At 45.4% G+C, this 17839-nt stretch overlaps 1 protein-coding gene across 2 annotated transcripts; it reads left to right on the top strand.

Moving 5' to 3' along the window:
- The first annotated feature begins 6882 nt into the window (after nucleotides 1-6882).
- Nucleotides 6883-11983, top strand: SSTR1 (somatostatin receptor 1). 2 transcript variants are annotated; one of them, XM_032404981.1, is made up of 2 exons: nucleotides 6883-7645; nucleotides 8453-11983. In XM_032404981.1, the coding sequence occupies exon 2, from the start codon at nucleotides 8520-8522 to the stop codon at nucleotides 9585-9587; it is 1068 nt and encodes a 355-aa protein (XP_032260872.1). In that variant the 5' UTR covers nucleotides 6883-7645; nucleotides 8453-8519; the 3' UTR covers nucleotides 9588-11983. The 2 variants fall into 2 exon arrangements, with proteins under 2 accessions (XP_032260872.1, XP_032260871.1); XM_032404980.1 differs by lacking the exon at nucleotides 6883-7645 and having other exon boundaries at nucleotides 7664-9660; nucleotides 9915-11983.
- The last annotated feature ends 5856 nt before the right edge of the window (nucleotides 11984-17839 follow it).

The following is a 17839-nucleotide window of genomic DNA, read 5'->3' on the forward strand; positions in this document are numbered from 1 at the left end:
TGTGTGTGTGTGTGTGTGTGTGTGTGTGTGTGTGTGTGTGTGTGTGTATGTATTTAATGCTTCATATAGTTTTGAAATAGACTTTTCAAAAATTTTTTTTATTTAAATTCTAGTTAGTTAATATGCAGTGCAATATTGGTTTCAGGAGTAGAATTCAGTGGTTCCTCACTTCCATACAACACCCAGTGCTCATCACAACACGTGCCCTCCTTAATACCCATCACCCATCTAGCCCATCCCCCACCACCTCCCTCCATCAGCCCTCCATTTGTTCTCTATCATTAAGAGTCTCTTATGGTTTGTTTCCCTCGCTCTTTTTTTCTGCCTCCCATAGGTCCATCTATCTTATTTCTTAAATTCCACATAGGAGTGAAATCAAATGTTATTTGTCTTTCTCTAACTTATTTTGCTCAGCATAATACACTCTAGCTCAATCCATGTCATTGCAAATGGCAAGATTTCAGTCTTTTTGATGGCTGAGTAATACTCCATTGTATGTACTTAATACCACCTCTTCTTTATCCATTCATCAGTCAGTGGACACTTGTGCTTCCTCCATAGTTTGGCCACTGTTGATAATGAAATAGACTTTTCATACTTGGCAATGTCTTGACCATCTTTCTCTGTCAATAATAATTCACTTGCAACATCATTTTTGGTGTTTAATTACTATTCTATTGTATTAAATACAAAACATATATTTAATGCCTCCTTTGCCCCATCTACCCATCCGGTTTTTCACTCTTAAAGCTGTAGCAGGCTACTGTTTACTGTGGATTTGGGCCCAGATGTCATATAAGCCAAGCACTGTTCCGTAACACCCCACTGCCCACATGTTCCTCTCAGGGCCTGAACTGCTTCACATGTGCTGCTGGGACAGCCTCCCCCCACCGTGTGCTCTTTACCTTCGAATCACTCAGGGCTGCTCAGGCATCATCTCCTTCCCTTCCCTTTTGGTCTAAACTAGGTCAGATATACCCAGCCTCTCCAGCAGTCTCTGACCCCCAATCCCTACTTTTCTTCTTAGGACACCAAGTGCAATTCCATTACCCATATGTCTACTTGCTTCCTCTCCTGTCTCGCTAGAAGTCTATAGGAAATTACTTAATCTTCGCCACTGTATTTCCAGTGCCTAGAACAGCGCCTGCCACCCAGTGGGCACTCAATAAATATTTGTGAAATTAATGACAGAATTATTTGGCTTTGATTAGAAACACAGCATTATTCATACATAGTGGAATTGTGATACGAATTTTCAGTTCCTTCTCACTAAGAAATGGAGGCAAAAAAAGTGACCATATACAATACAATGATGGAATTAAGTCTGTTCTACTATGGTCTGAATTTCACCTCTCTGAATTTATTTTAAAGATTTTATTTATTTGAGACAGAGCATGCATGCCAGAGAGAAAGCACGAGCAGAGGGGAGGGGCAGAGGCAGAAGCAGAAGCAGACTCCCCACTAAACAGGGAGCCTGGGATCACGACCTGAGCTGAAGGCAGACCTTAGAGCTGAAGGCAGACCTTAATCGACTGAGCTACCCAGGCGCCCCTCTCTGAGTTTGTTTTTTTTAATCACAGGATGCAGCATTAGAAATCAATGTTTTGGCTAATTGCATAAGCAGTGAAATTTCAGTTCACCCAGGCCGTCAACAAGGAATGGTAACTTCTTATTTGAGGCCAGGTGGCCCTTCCTGGAGTGTGCTATCTTCTTACCTCCCTCTTCTGACAAGAAAGGAAGAGTCAGGCTCTCACACAGGCTGCTTCCTCAAGGACAATGTGTTGTACCAGCCCATGTTGCCTGGAGAAAGCAGGGCAGAGGCAGAGCCTGGCGTTGGGGAGGCAGCCCGCCCTCAGGAAGAGGGAGTGAGCGGGCCCCGCAGGCTTTTTCTTTCTGGACCATTCCCAGTGGTTCTGAGCCTACCTTCTGAGCCCATCATTCACAGACACTGCACCCCATTCCTCCTACCTCTGACAGAAGACAGAGATGTATTCAACACAAACCCATTATTGACAGTTCCACGTTACTTGTGCAAAAGAAGAAAAGATCAGTCATTTAGTTGCTTCATGTCATCTAAATAAAGCAGTGTTTTTGTCCTAGTCTCCTGCCTCAACATACTTAAAATGGGAACAAAGGGTCAGGATCACGATGGCAGGTGTTTTGATGACTACATAGATTTATATCACTCTCTAATTATATACCTTTTTGTTTTTAATTAAGAACAAAACTTTTAAGATCTTGAAGAAAAAGAAAAAAAAAAGCTAGCTTCATAGCTTCCATCTCCAAAGCTGTCTTTACTTCCCACAGGCAGCTCTTTGCTGGCTTTGGGCTGTTCCTTAGCTGGTGAAACTGATTGACAGATGCAGCCCGCTCCAAAGAAACAACCCTTTCTCAGGGAATGGGTGATTTGCTGTAACTGTTTAAATGCTCTGCTTAAAAATCAAACATCAATCAAGAGAAACAAAAATATGGTTTTTGACTTTGAAAGCACTTGTGTAGTGTCTGCTAAAAAGAATAAGGTCCGAAAATTTTTGATAAAATTGTTTGAAACTAAATTGATCTGGAAATCTTTGACTGACAGAGACGCCATTACAGAAAAATGTCTTACTGGTAAGGACTGTTCAAAATAATATGAATAACATGCCTGCTTTTGTTCTTTGCTCTATTTTTATTTTTCCATTAATAATAATGAAGACTTTCCTGTCTGTGCTGCATTCTCATTCTTGGAAATAGCATTTAGTAGTAGGGAATCCATAGGAGAAAATGTGAGTTGTGGCACCGTGTGTGTCTTTTTTGAAAGCACAAAAATGACTCTGTCATGCTGTTTCACAGAAGAGGCGATAGGAGAATCAGCAGGCCAGGGAGAGTTGCTGAGATTGGTGATGAACTGAACCACAGGCTACGGTAGCTGCTGTGAAGCAAGGGGGCATCCCTGGGAAATGAGGTCCAGCATTGTTCCTTAGCCCCATCCCCACTGTTGCACTCTGGCTAACTCTCTTATCGGTGTCATCACGTTAACTGCTTGGTGGCAGATGGTCTTTAAGTGACACATACCTCTTCTGTGGGCCGTATTGCTGAGTGGCACTTGCCCCTTATCGCCAGCTTGGTCCCATCTGCCCAGACAGGTGTTTGTAAACATGACTGTGATGATGCCAAGGCAGAGTACGTTCTGGAAAGTGTTCCTTTTAATCCCTGGCCCCAACCAGCACTTTCCCACTGGCCTGGATTAGAGGAGCTCATCTGAGGACCACCATAGGCTCCAGTTGGAAAAACCACATTAGTAATGATTTTGATGGAAGCAGAGTTTGAGCTCCTGGTAATTACTATTCCACCAAATCAACTGAGACTCAGGACTGCAATTAAAAGAAACGATCTTCCACATATAATGGCTTTCACACTGCATGATACTATTAAATAACCATCATTAGCTACTAAAGTATGTACCGCCCATTTTCCAGAGCCTTTTCTCTGCCAAGAAATTTAAGACCAAGAATGATCAATGAAGGAATCATCAGCACAGTAATTGTTGATATAAGGACATGCAAATTGAAATTGTTCAGAATGATTTAAATGTGTAAGAAATTGTTACAGATGATGATATTACGCAGATATTAAAACTTTCCTTGCAAGAGGCCGAAAGTGCATTTCTTTGTATCTACATCTTATCGGTTGGAACAAAAGGAAGATATTATCTATGGCATACCTCAGAAAAATCAAACAAGGAGGTGTTAGGCAATTTTCCAGGTACTGTGCTGGGTGCCGGGGATATAAAGATAAGTAAAATAGAGCCACTGTTCTCAGCAAGCTTATAGATTTAGAAGTGAGGAGAGATAAGTACACAAAGAAATCACAGCACAGTGTGATAAATACAGTAATCCAAGTGTGCACCTGGTACCTGATAGCACAGGGGAGTGTAGCTTGTAGAACTGAGATGAGGAAGAAAAACAGTTCACTTAAGAATCTGCAACTTCCTAAATTAGGACTTTTCCTTCTTCCCTTCTTGCAAGCCATCATCTTTCTTCTCTCGTATCTAGAAATGTTCAAATCACAGAAGCATAGAAAAGATAGTAACCAAAGAAGGAGAGACTGCGGGACAGTTTACTTTCACAGGGGAAACAAGCCTATCCTAAGCTTTTTCAGGCTCTACATATGTGAATTAGGAAAAAAAAAAAAAGTTTTTAAACTCCACGAAGACTGTGGAGTTCTGCCTTCTCTTCGGCCGTGTTCCTTACACATTATAACAACGCCATGCCTACATTAGTGTTCCTGTTTCTTTCTTTTTTTTTTTTTTAAGATTTTATTTATTTATTTGAGAGAGAGAGAGAGAATGAGAGACAGAGAGCACGAGAGGCAAGAGGGTCAGAGGGAGAAGCAGACCCCCCGCTGAGCAGGGAGCCCGATGTGGGACTCGATCCCGGGACTCCAGGATCATGACCTGAGCCGAAGGCAGTCGCTTAAACAACTGAGCCACCCAGGCGCCCATAGTGTTCCTGTTTCATCAAGAGACATTAAATTAAGGTCTGAGAGGAAGGCAGATTCCTAACTGGGCTCCTGTTCCTAGTATAATTTAAAAACAGCTGCACCCTTGATCTCATATTGTTTAGTTCAGAAATGCTGCCTTTTGCTTGATTGTTTTTGTTTGTTCATGGATTAGTTCACAGATATAATGTTAAGAAATACGTGACTGAAAAGATTCCATGTAACACTGCATGGCTCATACCCATCTCGATGGCTCTTTTTTTAATGAAGTAAAGTTCACATGACATAAAAAATCATAATTTTAACCATTTTCAAAATGCACAATTCAGTGGCTTTTAGTACATTCACAGTGTTGTACAACCACCACCATTACCTAGCTCCAGAACATTTCCATGACCCAAAAAAGAAACCCCACAGCCATTAAGCAGTCATTCCCCATCCCTTCTCCCCTCAGCTCCTGCCAACCTCTGGTCTGCTTTGTCTCTATGGATTTGCCTGTTCTGGACATCTCAGATAAATGGAATCATGAAATACACGACTTTTTCTGTTTTGCTTCCTTCACTTTGCCTAATGTTTTCAAGGCTCATGTGTGGGTACTTCATTCCTCTCTATGGATAAATAATCTATTGTGAGGATACACCACACTTTGTTTATCCATTCATCAGTTGACGGATATTTGGGTTTGGCTTTTTGGCTATTATGAATGATGTCGCTATGAGCATGTTTGTTCAAACACCTATTTTCAATTTTGGTGGGGCAAATACCTAGGGGCAGCATGTTGCTTGGTCATATGGAATTCTGTTTAACTTTTTGAACAATCATTAAACATTCTAAAGCTGCTGCATCATTTTTTATTCCCATCGGCAACATATAAGGGTTCCAATTTCTCCATATGCTGGCCAACATTTGTTTTTTTTTTTTTTTAATTTTATATATTTATTTGACAGAGAGAGACAGCAAGAGAGGGAACACAAGCAGGGGGAGTGGGAGAGGGAGAAGCAGGCTTCCCGCCGAGCAGGGAGCCCCTTGCGGGGCTTGATCCCAGGACCCTGGAACCACGACCGGAGCCAAAGGCAGATGCTTAACGACTGAGCCACTCAGGCACCCCCAACATTTGGTTTTTTCCTTTAAAAAATTATCATAGCCATTCTAGTGGGTGTAAGTGATATTTCCTGGTCAATCTTTTTTTAATGGATAAATAATCTATCATAGAAACCACTTCAGAAACAAGCAAGCAAACAAACAAACACGTTCATGTCAGGTCTTAAGTTTTCTTCTTTTGTACATGAGGCTACCACTAAATGGAGAGATTTCCCTAAGGTGAGCTGCAAAGGGAACATACAAGAGTCTGAATAACAGAGCTCTGCTTTACCGGCTCCCATCGCCCATTCCCCTTGAGCAACCATGATCAATGCCAAGGCATCTAAATGATGACTGTTGAAATGTCAGCCCCCTGAAGAATAGCCAGGTGTCTTCAGTCAGTGATTGGCAAAGAGGCATCTAAACCATTATGAGGCTTGGCTTGTAAAAAGCTCTTCTGGGGTGGGGGCGGGGGGGAGGCCATTTTTTAAAAAACTTGATGAACATTCTTCTCCTCCCCTCATATATTCAGTATTTTAAAAAGAAAATAAAACACAACTAACCATCAATTCCACATCCCATTTTCATAAAAGGTAAAAAGTAATTTGTTTAGATAAAGTAATGGGTTAAACAGCTTGGGCCTTATGAAATTCCAAATTCCTTCCTAGCACATTTCTCATTAATAATCCAGTGCCCATTTCACATCTTCCTATGAGGGCCTGACATAATTTATCTTTGATTGGTATAATCAACACACTACAGAAGTTACTCTTTTCCTTTCAGGAGCATTTAGTTTTGAGAACTAAAACACATATAAGCAAAAGATTGCCCATATGAAACAGGGGGCAATAGGAATTACACTTTTTTTTTTTTTTCAGGTTCTGCATCCATTTTTGCATGCTGAATTGTCTGGTTACAAATAGCTTCAGTGAGGAGTTTAGTTTCGGTTACAGGTTGCCTCTTCAGGTACTGATGGGAGGGAAGGCTGAGACCCAGGGCACAGTGGGTGCTCCACTTAGTTGAGAGAAAGGAAGAACTAACAAGAAACTCTGAGACAAAGCTAAAGTTTGAAAGAAGCCCAGCACTAGGCTGCCTCAGGTCAGCCTTCCTGGCAACAGGCGCGTTTCAGAGAAAGACGTGACGGGGTTTTGAAAAGGGACAGGAGAGTTGGATGGAGTGATCCTTCCTTGGTCTGGAACCAGCGGACAGCCAAAAGGAGCCTAGGCTAGGGATGGTGGGAAGTCCCAGAGGTGATTAAAAATCATAGTGACTGAACATTCATTCTTTTACACAAACCATTCAATTCCTAAATGAAGCAGGCGAGCTTTAGGGTGCCTGCATCGATTTCTGTCGCTTAAAAGTTTAGGAACGTGAACTGGAACAGGGTCACATGTCCGAGGGCCTCAGAAAAGGCTGAAATCCTAGTAATTCACGGGAAGACCCGAAGGTCTTCCTGCTCGTTTGTGGAGTTGGTGGCGGGTCTGGTCACCAGCACGGCGGGCCCTGCGTGGGTTTAGGGGAGCTGGCATCCCTGCTCTCCCAGGCCTTTACACTCTCCTCCCCCGGGGCCCGCCAACTCTCCCGGGTACAAAGTACAGCAGGGACGCAGGCGGGGCCTTTCCAAGCGGCGCAGCCGTATCTTTCCCCAGCGAACACCTAGATGGATTTCCAGTACCGCCACTGGCACGTTCGGGAGGGAGCCTCGGGCTCCTTCCGTGCTCCCAGCCGCGCGTCCTCCTTTCTGCGGTCTATATTCCTCTGGGGGACGGAGGCGGCTCTGGGCACTACACGCTTTATTAAGAGATTCGCAATGGTTTACTCAGGCCCCTAAATCACTCCCGCCCGCGAAGAGCTGCCTGCGGTGTTGTAAGGCAGAATCTCCTAACGCACGGTTTTTGTCCTTCCTCCTCTTAACACGGCTCAGGGTCAGTTTCAGCGACTCTAAGAGTCTCTGCGTGGGCGCCTGTGCGGGGGTCCGGCCCAAAGAAAGGAGTTGGACTGCGCGAAGAACGTCACCGTGCCAGCAGACCGCACAGGCACTTTGCACGGGCCATCTACGCGTCGGTCTGGAGGTAGCGCGCGCTGGGTAAGCGGGACCGAGAGCTTCCGCGGCGGGTCTTGAGGGGCAGGGCTAGCGGGAGGTGAGGGTTTAGGGCCCCGAACGATGGGATGGGAGTGGAGTTGGGGTCTCTCAGGACGGGGCAGCAACTGGGGGAAACTGAGATGAACTCCAGACATCTGTGCCCGGGGTCTGCTTCACTGGATAGGAGCCGGGTGGGGTGGGACAGATTCTACACCTTTGGTTCCCACCCACCCTCCAGGAAGGCGGACAAACTCCCCAGTTCCCCCTGAGGGATGGGTGAAGGGTACTTCAGGGGACCCCCCAGAAGCAGCTGCTGGAGTTGATCCGAGCCCAGGACTGGGAAAGAAAAAAATTGGGCGAGGGGTGGTAAGCCACCTATATCGCCTTCCTCCCTCTTTTTCTCCCCCACCCCTCCCTTTTCGTAGCTGCTGACGCGCTGGTGGTGTCTATTAATCATTCACCAGCCCAGAGCCGCGCCACTTAATGGCTGTGCGGCGCGGGGCTTCAGCCTCCTGGCCTCCCCTCTCCACGCTCGCGTGTGCCCGGGCGCCCCGGAGCTGCAAGCGGCGGCGCGCAAGCCTCCGCTGGGCAATGCGCCCTGCCCGCGCCGATCAGAGCCAAGCTCCGCGTAGCCGCTGCGTGCTACCCCAGGTGTCCGGCAGCAGTGAGCTGCGGGCGGGAGGGCGGGGTGCCGAGTGAGGGCGCGAGCGGCGGGGGCGCGAGGAGAGCGCCCCAGCCCCAGTAGCCCCATCGGCCCCCAGCAGCTGAAATGTTCCCCAATGGCACTGCCTCCTCTCCTTCCTCTCCTAGCCCCAGCCCGGGCAGCTGCGGCGAAGGCGGCGGCAGCAGGGGCCCTGGGGCCGGCGCTGCGGACGGCATGGAGGAGCCTGGGCGAAACGCGTCCCAGAACGGGACCTTGAGCGAGGGCCAGGGCAGCGCCATCCTCATCTCTTTCATCTACTCCGTGGTGTGCTTGGTGGGGCTGTGTGGTAACTCCATGGTCATCTACGTGATCCTGCGCTACGCCAAAATGAAGACGGCCACCAACATCTACATCCTGAACCTGGCCATCGCCGATGAGCTGCTCATGCTCAGTGTGCCATTCCTGGTCACCTCCACGTTGCTTCGCCACTGGCCCTTCGGCGCGCTGCTCTGCCGCCTCGTGCTCAGCGTGGACGCAGTCAACATGTTCACCAGCATCTACTGTCTGACTGTGCTTAGCGTGGACCGGTACGTGGCCGTGGTGCACCCCATCAAGGCAGCACGCTACCGCCGGCCCACCGTGGCCAAGGTGGTGAATCTGGGCGTGTGGGTGCTATCGCTGCTTGTCATTCTGCCCATTGTGGTCTTCTCGCGCACAGCGGCCAACAGTGATGGCACGGTGGCCTGCAACATGCTCATGCCTGAACCCGCTCAGCGCTGGCTAGTGGGCTTCGTGTTGTACACATTTCTCATGGGCTTCCTGCTGCCCGTCGGGGCCATCTGCCTGTGCTACGTGCTCATCATCGCCAAAATGCGCATGGTGGCCCTCAAGGCCGGCTGGCAGCAGCGCAAGCGCTCGGAGCGCAAGATCACCCTGATGGTGATGATGGTGGTGATGGTGTTTGTCATCTGCTGGATGCCTTTCTATGTAGTGCAGCTGGTCAACGTGTTTGCGGAGCAGGACGACGCCACGGTGAGCCAACTGTCGGTCATCCTCGGCTACGCCAACAGCTGCGCCAATCCCATCCTCTATGGCTTCCTTTCGGACAACTTCAAGCGCTCTTTCCAGCGCATCCTGTGCCTCAGCTGGATGGACAACGCCGCCGAGGAGCCTGTCGACTACTACGCTACCGCCCTCAAGAGCCGCGCTTACAGCGTGGAGGACTTCCAGCCGGAGAACCTAGAGTCCGGAGGCGGTGTCTTCCGTAATGGCACCTGCACGTCTCGGATCACGACTCTCTGAGCCTTGGCCACGCGAGGGCCCTGCGCAAGGCAGGAGGAGGAAGATGAGGAGGAAGGGAGGCCGGGTGCGAGAGGTGAAAGTATCCAGGCGTCTGGGTGCGGTGGGGCAAAGTGGGGATCAGACACTGTGTGCGCGTGGGGGGGAAGAGACCCGGGAAAGCGCGACAAAGGTGGAATTGGGCACTTTGCTTATAAATTGGGAAGGCTCGCGGGCCCCTTTCTCCTCTGTCTGCTACTTTCGCTCCCTCCTCCGCTGCGCTTGCAGTTCTGCGCCCCGCTATGCTCCCCACTCTGTAACTTCGATCTTTCCTTCTGCCCCGTCCTGCAGGTGCAGATCATGAACTCATAAACGTCGTCAACTCAGCCTGACCCTCAGCCCGGCCAGCGGTTATTTTTGTTTAAGCTGAGCCGCAGTTACCGCCACGGGTTTCCCACGGGGTGAGTCCCCAGCTCGCCCTCCGCCCCGCCCTGCCGCGCCCCTCCGCTGGCCATATTTTGCCTGGTGCCCCTAGCGGAGTCTGGAGAATCACCTCTCTCCCTTTGCTCAGCTCTATTTGAAAGAAGTAGGACTCGGGAATGAACTAGGCAGTTGGTCTTTTCTCCTACTCTCGGGTGAAGTCGTGCCCTTCCCGGAACCCCATCACCACTCCCATTCCACCCAGGGCGGAGCCAGGTGCTTAGTAAAATCGGTCCCGCGCTCCGAACTCCAGGCATTCTGCAGTCCCCATCCAAACCCCCCTTGGGAGCAAAAAAAGGAACTGACAACGAGCGACCCAGGAGTTTCTAGAAGATTCCGGGGTTTGGCGGGGAGGGGGTTGTAATAGAAACCACCCTCTTTTCCGGCTCACAACCAGCGCTTTTGATTTCAAAGACCAAGTGCTGGGCACTCCCGGGACAACAACGCTGGTGTGAGTTGGCCCGGCAGGGCAGGGCCACTTTCTCCGGGGCCGCCCGGGAGTCTGCAGCTACACTACGATTGCTCCCTCACCTAAGCCCTGGCCGTGCAGATGTAGAGCAACCACAGACTCGGTTTCCTGCCCGGGTTTATCTCGAAGACCAGGCACCGGGCCAGGACCTCGGTGGCGCCTTGTGAGCCTTGGCCAATCGCGAGCGCGTTGCTGCCGCCCGCAGGCTAAAGAGTGAGGCCTGCCCGGCCCTTGAAGGTTGCTGCCTTTCAAGCGGTGCCTAATAAATTATTTCTTGCTTAACATATTTATTTATTTATTTGTGATGTTTGAGAAGGTGTCTCTGCTTTGCTTTTCTTTACTTGCCTAGCCTAGGGCCTCTCCTTCAGGATACTGGGGGTGGGATTGGAGGTGGCAGTGGGGGGAAGTTTTCTCCCCAAGGACCTCTCAAAACCTCTCCTCTCTGTTGGGCCCTCTTTTCTTATCCTTCTATTTTTGCTTGTGTTCAGTGAAGTTTGGAGATTCTTTTATACTTTTTCTTATGTAGTCTCTTGTTTGTCTTAATAATAAATAAATAAATAATAACGTGGGTGAGCCACCTCCCTCCCGTGCAGAGTGGAATGTCCTGAACTCCTTTCAACATCACCCTATGTATGATTTTATTTATATTTTTACATATTATGTCTATTGATCTTGCTCCATTGTCATGAGTCCACGAAACAATGTGAGGCTGGCAGGAGCTCTTTCAGATATGGGTGTTCAAGCAGCGCTCAGCTCACTCTGGAGCTGAGAAATCTGATGCACACAGATTTTAGTCAGTGCTGAGAATGTCCCTGTTTATGTCCCTGCGTCTTCTAGGTTCCAGCATAGACGATTCTAATAGACAATCTAATTAACATTGTCACTTCTTTTGAACACATTGAAAGTAGAGTAATTTGTGTCTGTGTTTAATCTTAACAATTACATTGGAAGCCTGAGCAGGGCAAGGACCAATAATTTTACTTCTTTGTATTTCCTGTATTGCTTTAGTATGCTGGCATGTACATAGTAGGCACTAAATACATGTTTGTTGGTTGACTGTTTAAGTAAGCCAGGGTGTGCTACAACCACTGGGAGCTGCTAAGTCGGGGGCTCTTCGTTCTCTCATTGACATGACACACAATGGTTGAAATCATGGGAAAAGATGTTTTGTGTAATACTTGCTTCAAGAACATTGTGCTTTCCTGAAAGCAGTAACCAAGAGTTAAAATGTCTCTAACGTTTTGTTTAAACTAAGGAACAAATATATGCTTTTGGTTATACATCATAAAGTTGAGATCTGTCCCTTGATAATAATATATATTATTACTCCTTTGGAAAATAGATTTTTAATGGTTAAGAACAATGAAATTTACAAATCTTAAACATTATCCTCTTAAGGGGATACAAATCTAGTGCTCTTAACCTGTTACCATTGTAATATGAACGAAATAAACAAATGTATTATGTTGTTGCAAGTTGTCTGATTTTGCTAATCGAATTTCACTGTTTTAAGGGATTACTTAAAAACACATATGCGTGGGCTTGGTTGCTTTGTGTTTCACTCAGATTTTAAGGAGAACAGTTCCAGATTACCTTTGGAAATTTTACCAAGATTGGGGTTATACTTTGAATTGTTTGGTTTTTTTTTTTTTTAAAGAAAAGTCTGTTAGTTCAGAGAAAGAGGAAAAACAACTTTGAGTCAGTATGACTAGGAAGCAGTGTAGCAGCCCATACTCTCTCTGGTTCACTGTTGTTACCAAACTAACTAGAGGGTATCTCAGTCTCTCACAGATTAAATTACTGTCTGCCCTCATTTACGACCTCAGACTTCACTGTGGGGACTAATTGCTGACTTACATCCCAGGGAGAGAAAACACAGGAGAGGGAGAGATGGAGAGATTGCCTAAAGGTGTTCCAGAGGAAATGGGTAAAAGAAATAGAAAAATCAGATTTCAATGTAAGAGAAGAGAGTCATATTTTATGCTTTGTTCAGTGATGGCCATTTCCATCCCTAGAAGAATTTAAGAAGGTACTAGAGGAATTTTTTTTTTTAACAGACTTTATTTTTGAGAGCAGTTTTATTTTCACAGCAAATAAGTGGAAAGCAACATTTTCCAAGCAGGCAAAAGCAGTGATTCCAGAACCAGAGTGGTGGGCAGGGGGTCTCAAAAAATTTCAAATGCTCAGTAACTCTAGGCTTTATACTTCTATACATTATCTCAATATGACTAAGGATAGCTGGACTGTTGTCTTTTTAAATTATTTTAAAAAGCTATAGCAAGATGGTAAATTGAACTTGGAACATTATTCCAAGCCCCTTCCAACTGGCTAGTGGGGAGAAAAAAAATTAAATAAATATTCAAACATCTAATTGAGTTTATTTAAATAGCCATTTTAAGAAAAAAATTCCAAATTTCATTTGAATGAGTTTAGACAATCTCCCAGCTGGCCTCCTTGTCCTCTCTAGTCAGCCTTAAAATGGCTTTAGAGTGAAGATTGGAAAGAGGCTTTACGCATCCTAGTGGAGGAGATGGTGGGGGGGGGGGGGGCCCGCGGGAAAGGGGCCCTCTTTACCCTTTGCTCTCTGGGAATGGGTGCTTTTTCCCCTCAAGATGATTCCTGTCTACACTTTGTTGAAATCTGCAGCTTCTGGAGTCTATGATCCAACCTCTTAGCTTGGTGAGGGCCATACTCAGCTTCTGTGGGCCGTGGCCCTCTCAGGGTCTTCCACAGTGCTCCTACAGCCCACTGGTCTGGGGGGCTACCCCAGCCTCTGCAAAGGACTGGTCTCACCCTGCCATAGGCAGCCCCATGCTGAGCCTCTTGGCTCATGACTAGGGGGATCTAGGGTGGCACTGGACTGGTGACCCTCAGGATCTCCTCTGTCTGTATTTTCGTGTGGCTCTATCGCAGGGTTTTTCCATCTCTTCTTACCTTTATCAACTTCACTTCTTCAAACCATTCCCCTCACCCCACATCCCCTTTCCACTAGAGGAAAAAGATAGGAGAGGAGTCCTTTAGTCTTAGCCCTTGATGTGCTGAAGCAAAATAAAAGGATTTAGCAAATCTCTGTGCAATCCCCTGCCCCCATTGCCTCACCTGATTTTCAAGCCTTTTAGCATTGCCTAGAAGCTGAAGATAAGCCTTTTCCTGTCCTAAGGTGATGAGCCTCACCTTGGAATGAGGCACTGCAATGAAACAAGATTTATGGAGGAAGTTAAAATGCATCATTTTAGTGTCTATGAACTATTACCTCTCTTACTAGGGATCTCTGTGTTCCCAGAGAATTCCTCAGGCCATCTTCTCACACGATATCTGCCCCGCCCCCAAAAAAGGATTATGTTGAAAATCTTTAATGCCTCACCGAATTTAACCCTGACCATTATACAAAATGCTGTATGCATGATTTTGGCCTGAGAAGAAAGGCAAGGTGTTCTCCTGGAAAATATTATGGAAGATACATTTAAAAAAAAAAACAAAACACAACTGTGATATATTTCCAACTTATTTTAAACAAATATTAGAGATATCATATTTATATCAACCTTCTAAAAAACACCTTGGTAGTGGGGTTGCTTCGTAAATCTTGCTCATCACCTTCTTTATTCCCATGTACCACAGCAGAGAGTTAGATACTCAACTGAAATGATAGATAGATGTTCACAAAATTATTACAGTGGTGTGTGCTTAAGAAAATAAAGTATTGCAAAGTCTATGCTGCTATCTCCATTACACCATACATCTTTGGGGTAAGGAGAACCTCTTTCACATATTCAGATGGAAATCTTGCTTTTCATTCAACACATTTCAGTTTGCTGGCTTTAAAAGAAGGCAGAGGGGTTCAACATTGTTACATGGTTTCCCTGGAGGAAGGCAGGTACAGAGATAATGTTGTAAGTGATCATTTACTATTTTGTTAAAGGTCTAGAGACAGGGTATTATAGTGAGTGTATTCATGAAAGGATTTGTATTGGGGATGAACAGATATAGTCCAGCTTCTGATTTCAACTCTAAAGGAAAGGAACGTGTTTCTGCAATGATGACAACGTTGAGGAGGCCTGTGAACAGAACTAACCAGTGCAAACTAAAATATCAAAATACCTGCTTGTCAAACTGTGAGATAGCGAGGAACATCATCTAAAAAGGAGCCATAATTTAAAATAGACATCCTGGGCGCCTGGGTGGCTCAGTTGGTTAAGCGACTGCCTTTGGCTCAGGTCATGATCTTGGAGTCCCGGGATCGAGCCCCATGTCCGGCTCCCTGCTCATGGGGGAGCCTGCTTCTCCCTCTGACCCTACCCCCTTCTCATGCTCTCTCTCTCTCCCTCAAATAAATAAATAAAATCTTTTTTTAAAAAAAAAATAAATAAAATAGACGTCCTTTGGTAAAATGTCCACTTTGATAATGAACTTAATTATTTTCAAAACCTATGTTAAACTCAATCTTACTAGTCAATATTTGGAAGTATTACACTCCTTCAAGACTAAGACTACAGGCATGGTCTCAAAATTTTTTGGAGTAATAGTGAGCTTAAGATCCTAACAAAAAAAAAAGATCTCTTTAAGCCAGTATGATGCAAATCTTCAGTTTTGAGTGGACAAGTTTTAAAAAAATGAGGGGTGGAGAATGCTGTTAGCTAACAAATTATCCCTGTGGTGGGGTTCAACTCTGCACCCCTCATTGCCCACATGCACAGACCCGTTACAGGTGAAGTCCTCAAGAGTACTCCCAGCTTTAAAAATGTAAGAAAGATTTACTATGTATCAGAGTCCACTTGGAGGAGGATAGGTTGCGGAGACACTAGAGTATCATGTAGAGTATCAAAAGACAGTAGTCCATTTACATTTAAAAAGGGAGAGAAAAGGGGCGCCTGTGTGGCTCAGTCGGTTAAGCGTCTGCCTTCGGCGCAGGTCATGATCCCGGGATCCTGGGATCGAGCCCCGCATCGGGCTCCCTGCTCAGCGGGAAGCCTGCTTCTCCCTCTCCCTCTGCCTGCCTCTTTGCCTACTTGTGCTCTTTCTATCTCTCTGTCAAATTCTTTAAAATAAATGAATAAATAAAAAGGGAGAGAAAAAAAAATCCAAGACATGCTAGGCAAGTAGGAAAATATTTTACAATGACACGTGTGGTTTACATGACTATTCTGGGAAGGGCTGTCTAAATATTGATGAACAATAGCTCTCACCGTGTCTTTCTGTCTCTATAACCCTTGAACAATTCATTAATCTAGCTAATATTATTAGCAGTGGCAAAATGTCTATTCAAAGTCAATAATTAAATTAAACATTCTCCTTCATGTGCAATGAGCCACTGTAACGAGCAAATCAAGCAGATGTCTATATGCTTTTTTCCAAAGATTCCCAAGTCTCCCTATACATATATAAACTCTATGTGGGATCTGAACCTAACACACACACACACGCACACCTCAAACAAAAAGGAATTTCTTAGGTAATAATTGGTGAAATAGAACTTCAAGACTTTGTCTGCCCCCCTACCCTTTTAAGTTCCATTCCCTAACCCTTCTCTCCCCCACTCAGAAGCCTTTTTTCCTGACTTTTCCTACTTCTCCCAATAGAGCTCTTCTCAGAAAAGGATTTCTTTTGATTTGTAGTTTATATCACTGACAAGGTTTCAAGTGTTATCTTCCAGAAGCGAGGCTTTTTAATGAGGATGGAGTATCAGAACATCAGCCAGCAGTATCCCGGATATCACACCTTTGCCTAAGGGAACTATTTCTTTTTTTTTTTTTTTTTAATTTTTTTATTGTTATGTTAATCCCCATACATTACATCATTAGTTTTAGATGTAGTGTTCCATGATTCATTGTTTGTGCATAACACCCAGTGCTCCATGCAGATCGTGCCCTCCTCAATACCCATCCCCAGGCTAACCCATCCTCCCACCCCCCTCCCCTCTAGAACCCTCAGTTTGTTTTTCAGAGTCCATCGTCTCTCATGGTTCTTCTCCCCCTCCGATTTCCCCCCCTTCATTCTTCCCCTCCTGCTACATTCTTCTTCTTTTTTTCTTTCTTAACATATATTGCATTATTTGTTTCAGAGGTACAAAGGGAACTATTTCTTAACAAGTGGTCCATGAGCCTTGCATCAAATCACCCAACAACTTACAAAAATGCATATTCTCTTTGCTCCACTGTAGAGTTTTTCATTCATTAGGTCTGGGGTGAGTCTCAGTGTTTCTGAAGTACACTAAAGTTTGAGAACTAAGGGCTTAAGGGTGAAGAGTATGGAGTTTGCCATCAGCAAATGAAACTCCTCTTCATTAACTGTGTGATACTGAGCGAGTTAATCTTCATGATATGTGTTTTGCTCATTTATAAGATCAGATAATAATACCACCTTTAGAGGGCTGTTGTGATGAGACAATGTATGTCAAATGCCAAATCCATCAGAACTCTTTCAGTTGTGAATGAATGAAAACCTAATTAGCTCACATAACTGAAAATTCTGGAAGGAGGAAGATCTGGCTTCAGGGTGTACTTGATCCATAACTCAGTAAGACCTTTTATTTTTTTTTCTTTTCTCATCTCTGACTTTTGCCATGTTGACTCCATTCTCAGATAGGCTATTCCTTTGTAATTACAAGACAGCAGCAGAGAATGAAACATGATATTTTTCCAGGCTCAAATTTCAAAGGAAAGAGTAAAAATGATTCTCTCTAATTGGACTGTTTGAGATAGTTCATCTGTTGGGAGGCACCACTCCATGTCTTTCACCCTCCATCTATCTTGCTGAGTCTGCCCAAGAATAAAGGCCCTGACCACTCTTTTCCTGGAGTTTTTCTCAAGGTTGTTTTGTAGCAAGAATATTGAGCAATCAGGTAATGTCCCTTTTAAGAACAAGGAAGCCTTGATTACTGCTTGCTATGAAGTGATGGTTTCCCCCAAGATCAGTGTTCCTTAGCTGTGACACAAACCCCTTGCTACACAGCATCCAGATGGGCTCATACTGCATCAGCTCCGTGAAAATCAGAAGCAAAAGGAACTCATGCAAATCATGTTGCTTACTGACTGCAACATGAGTAATAAAATCTTTTGTCTCTGACCCAGAAATCCTGTGTCTTCTGCTGTCATCTATGAAACAACAATAGACTAACTTATTAGCTTGTAAGTTAAGTAAAATCAAATTTCAGACCCTGACAGTATCTACCACTGAACCCATTAGCAAGGTCTGGAGAATGTTTTTGGCTAGACCTGGGCTATATACTCAACCCTTGGATTTGGGGGATCAACTCCACCCAGAAGTGGGAGGGGTAGAAGGGTGGATCCCAAAAAGAGAAGTGAGATGTAATTACCCCAAGTAGATG

The sequence above is a fragment of the Phoca vitulina genome, unplaced genomic scaffold (assembly GCF_004348235.1).
Source record: "Phoca vitulina isolate PV1807 unplaced genomic scaffold, GSC_HSeal_1.0 scaffold7, whole genome shotgun sequence".
NCBI classification, from domain to species: Eukaryota; Metazoa; Chordata; class Mammalia; order Carnivora; family Phocidae; genus Phoca; species Phoca vitulina.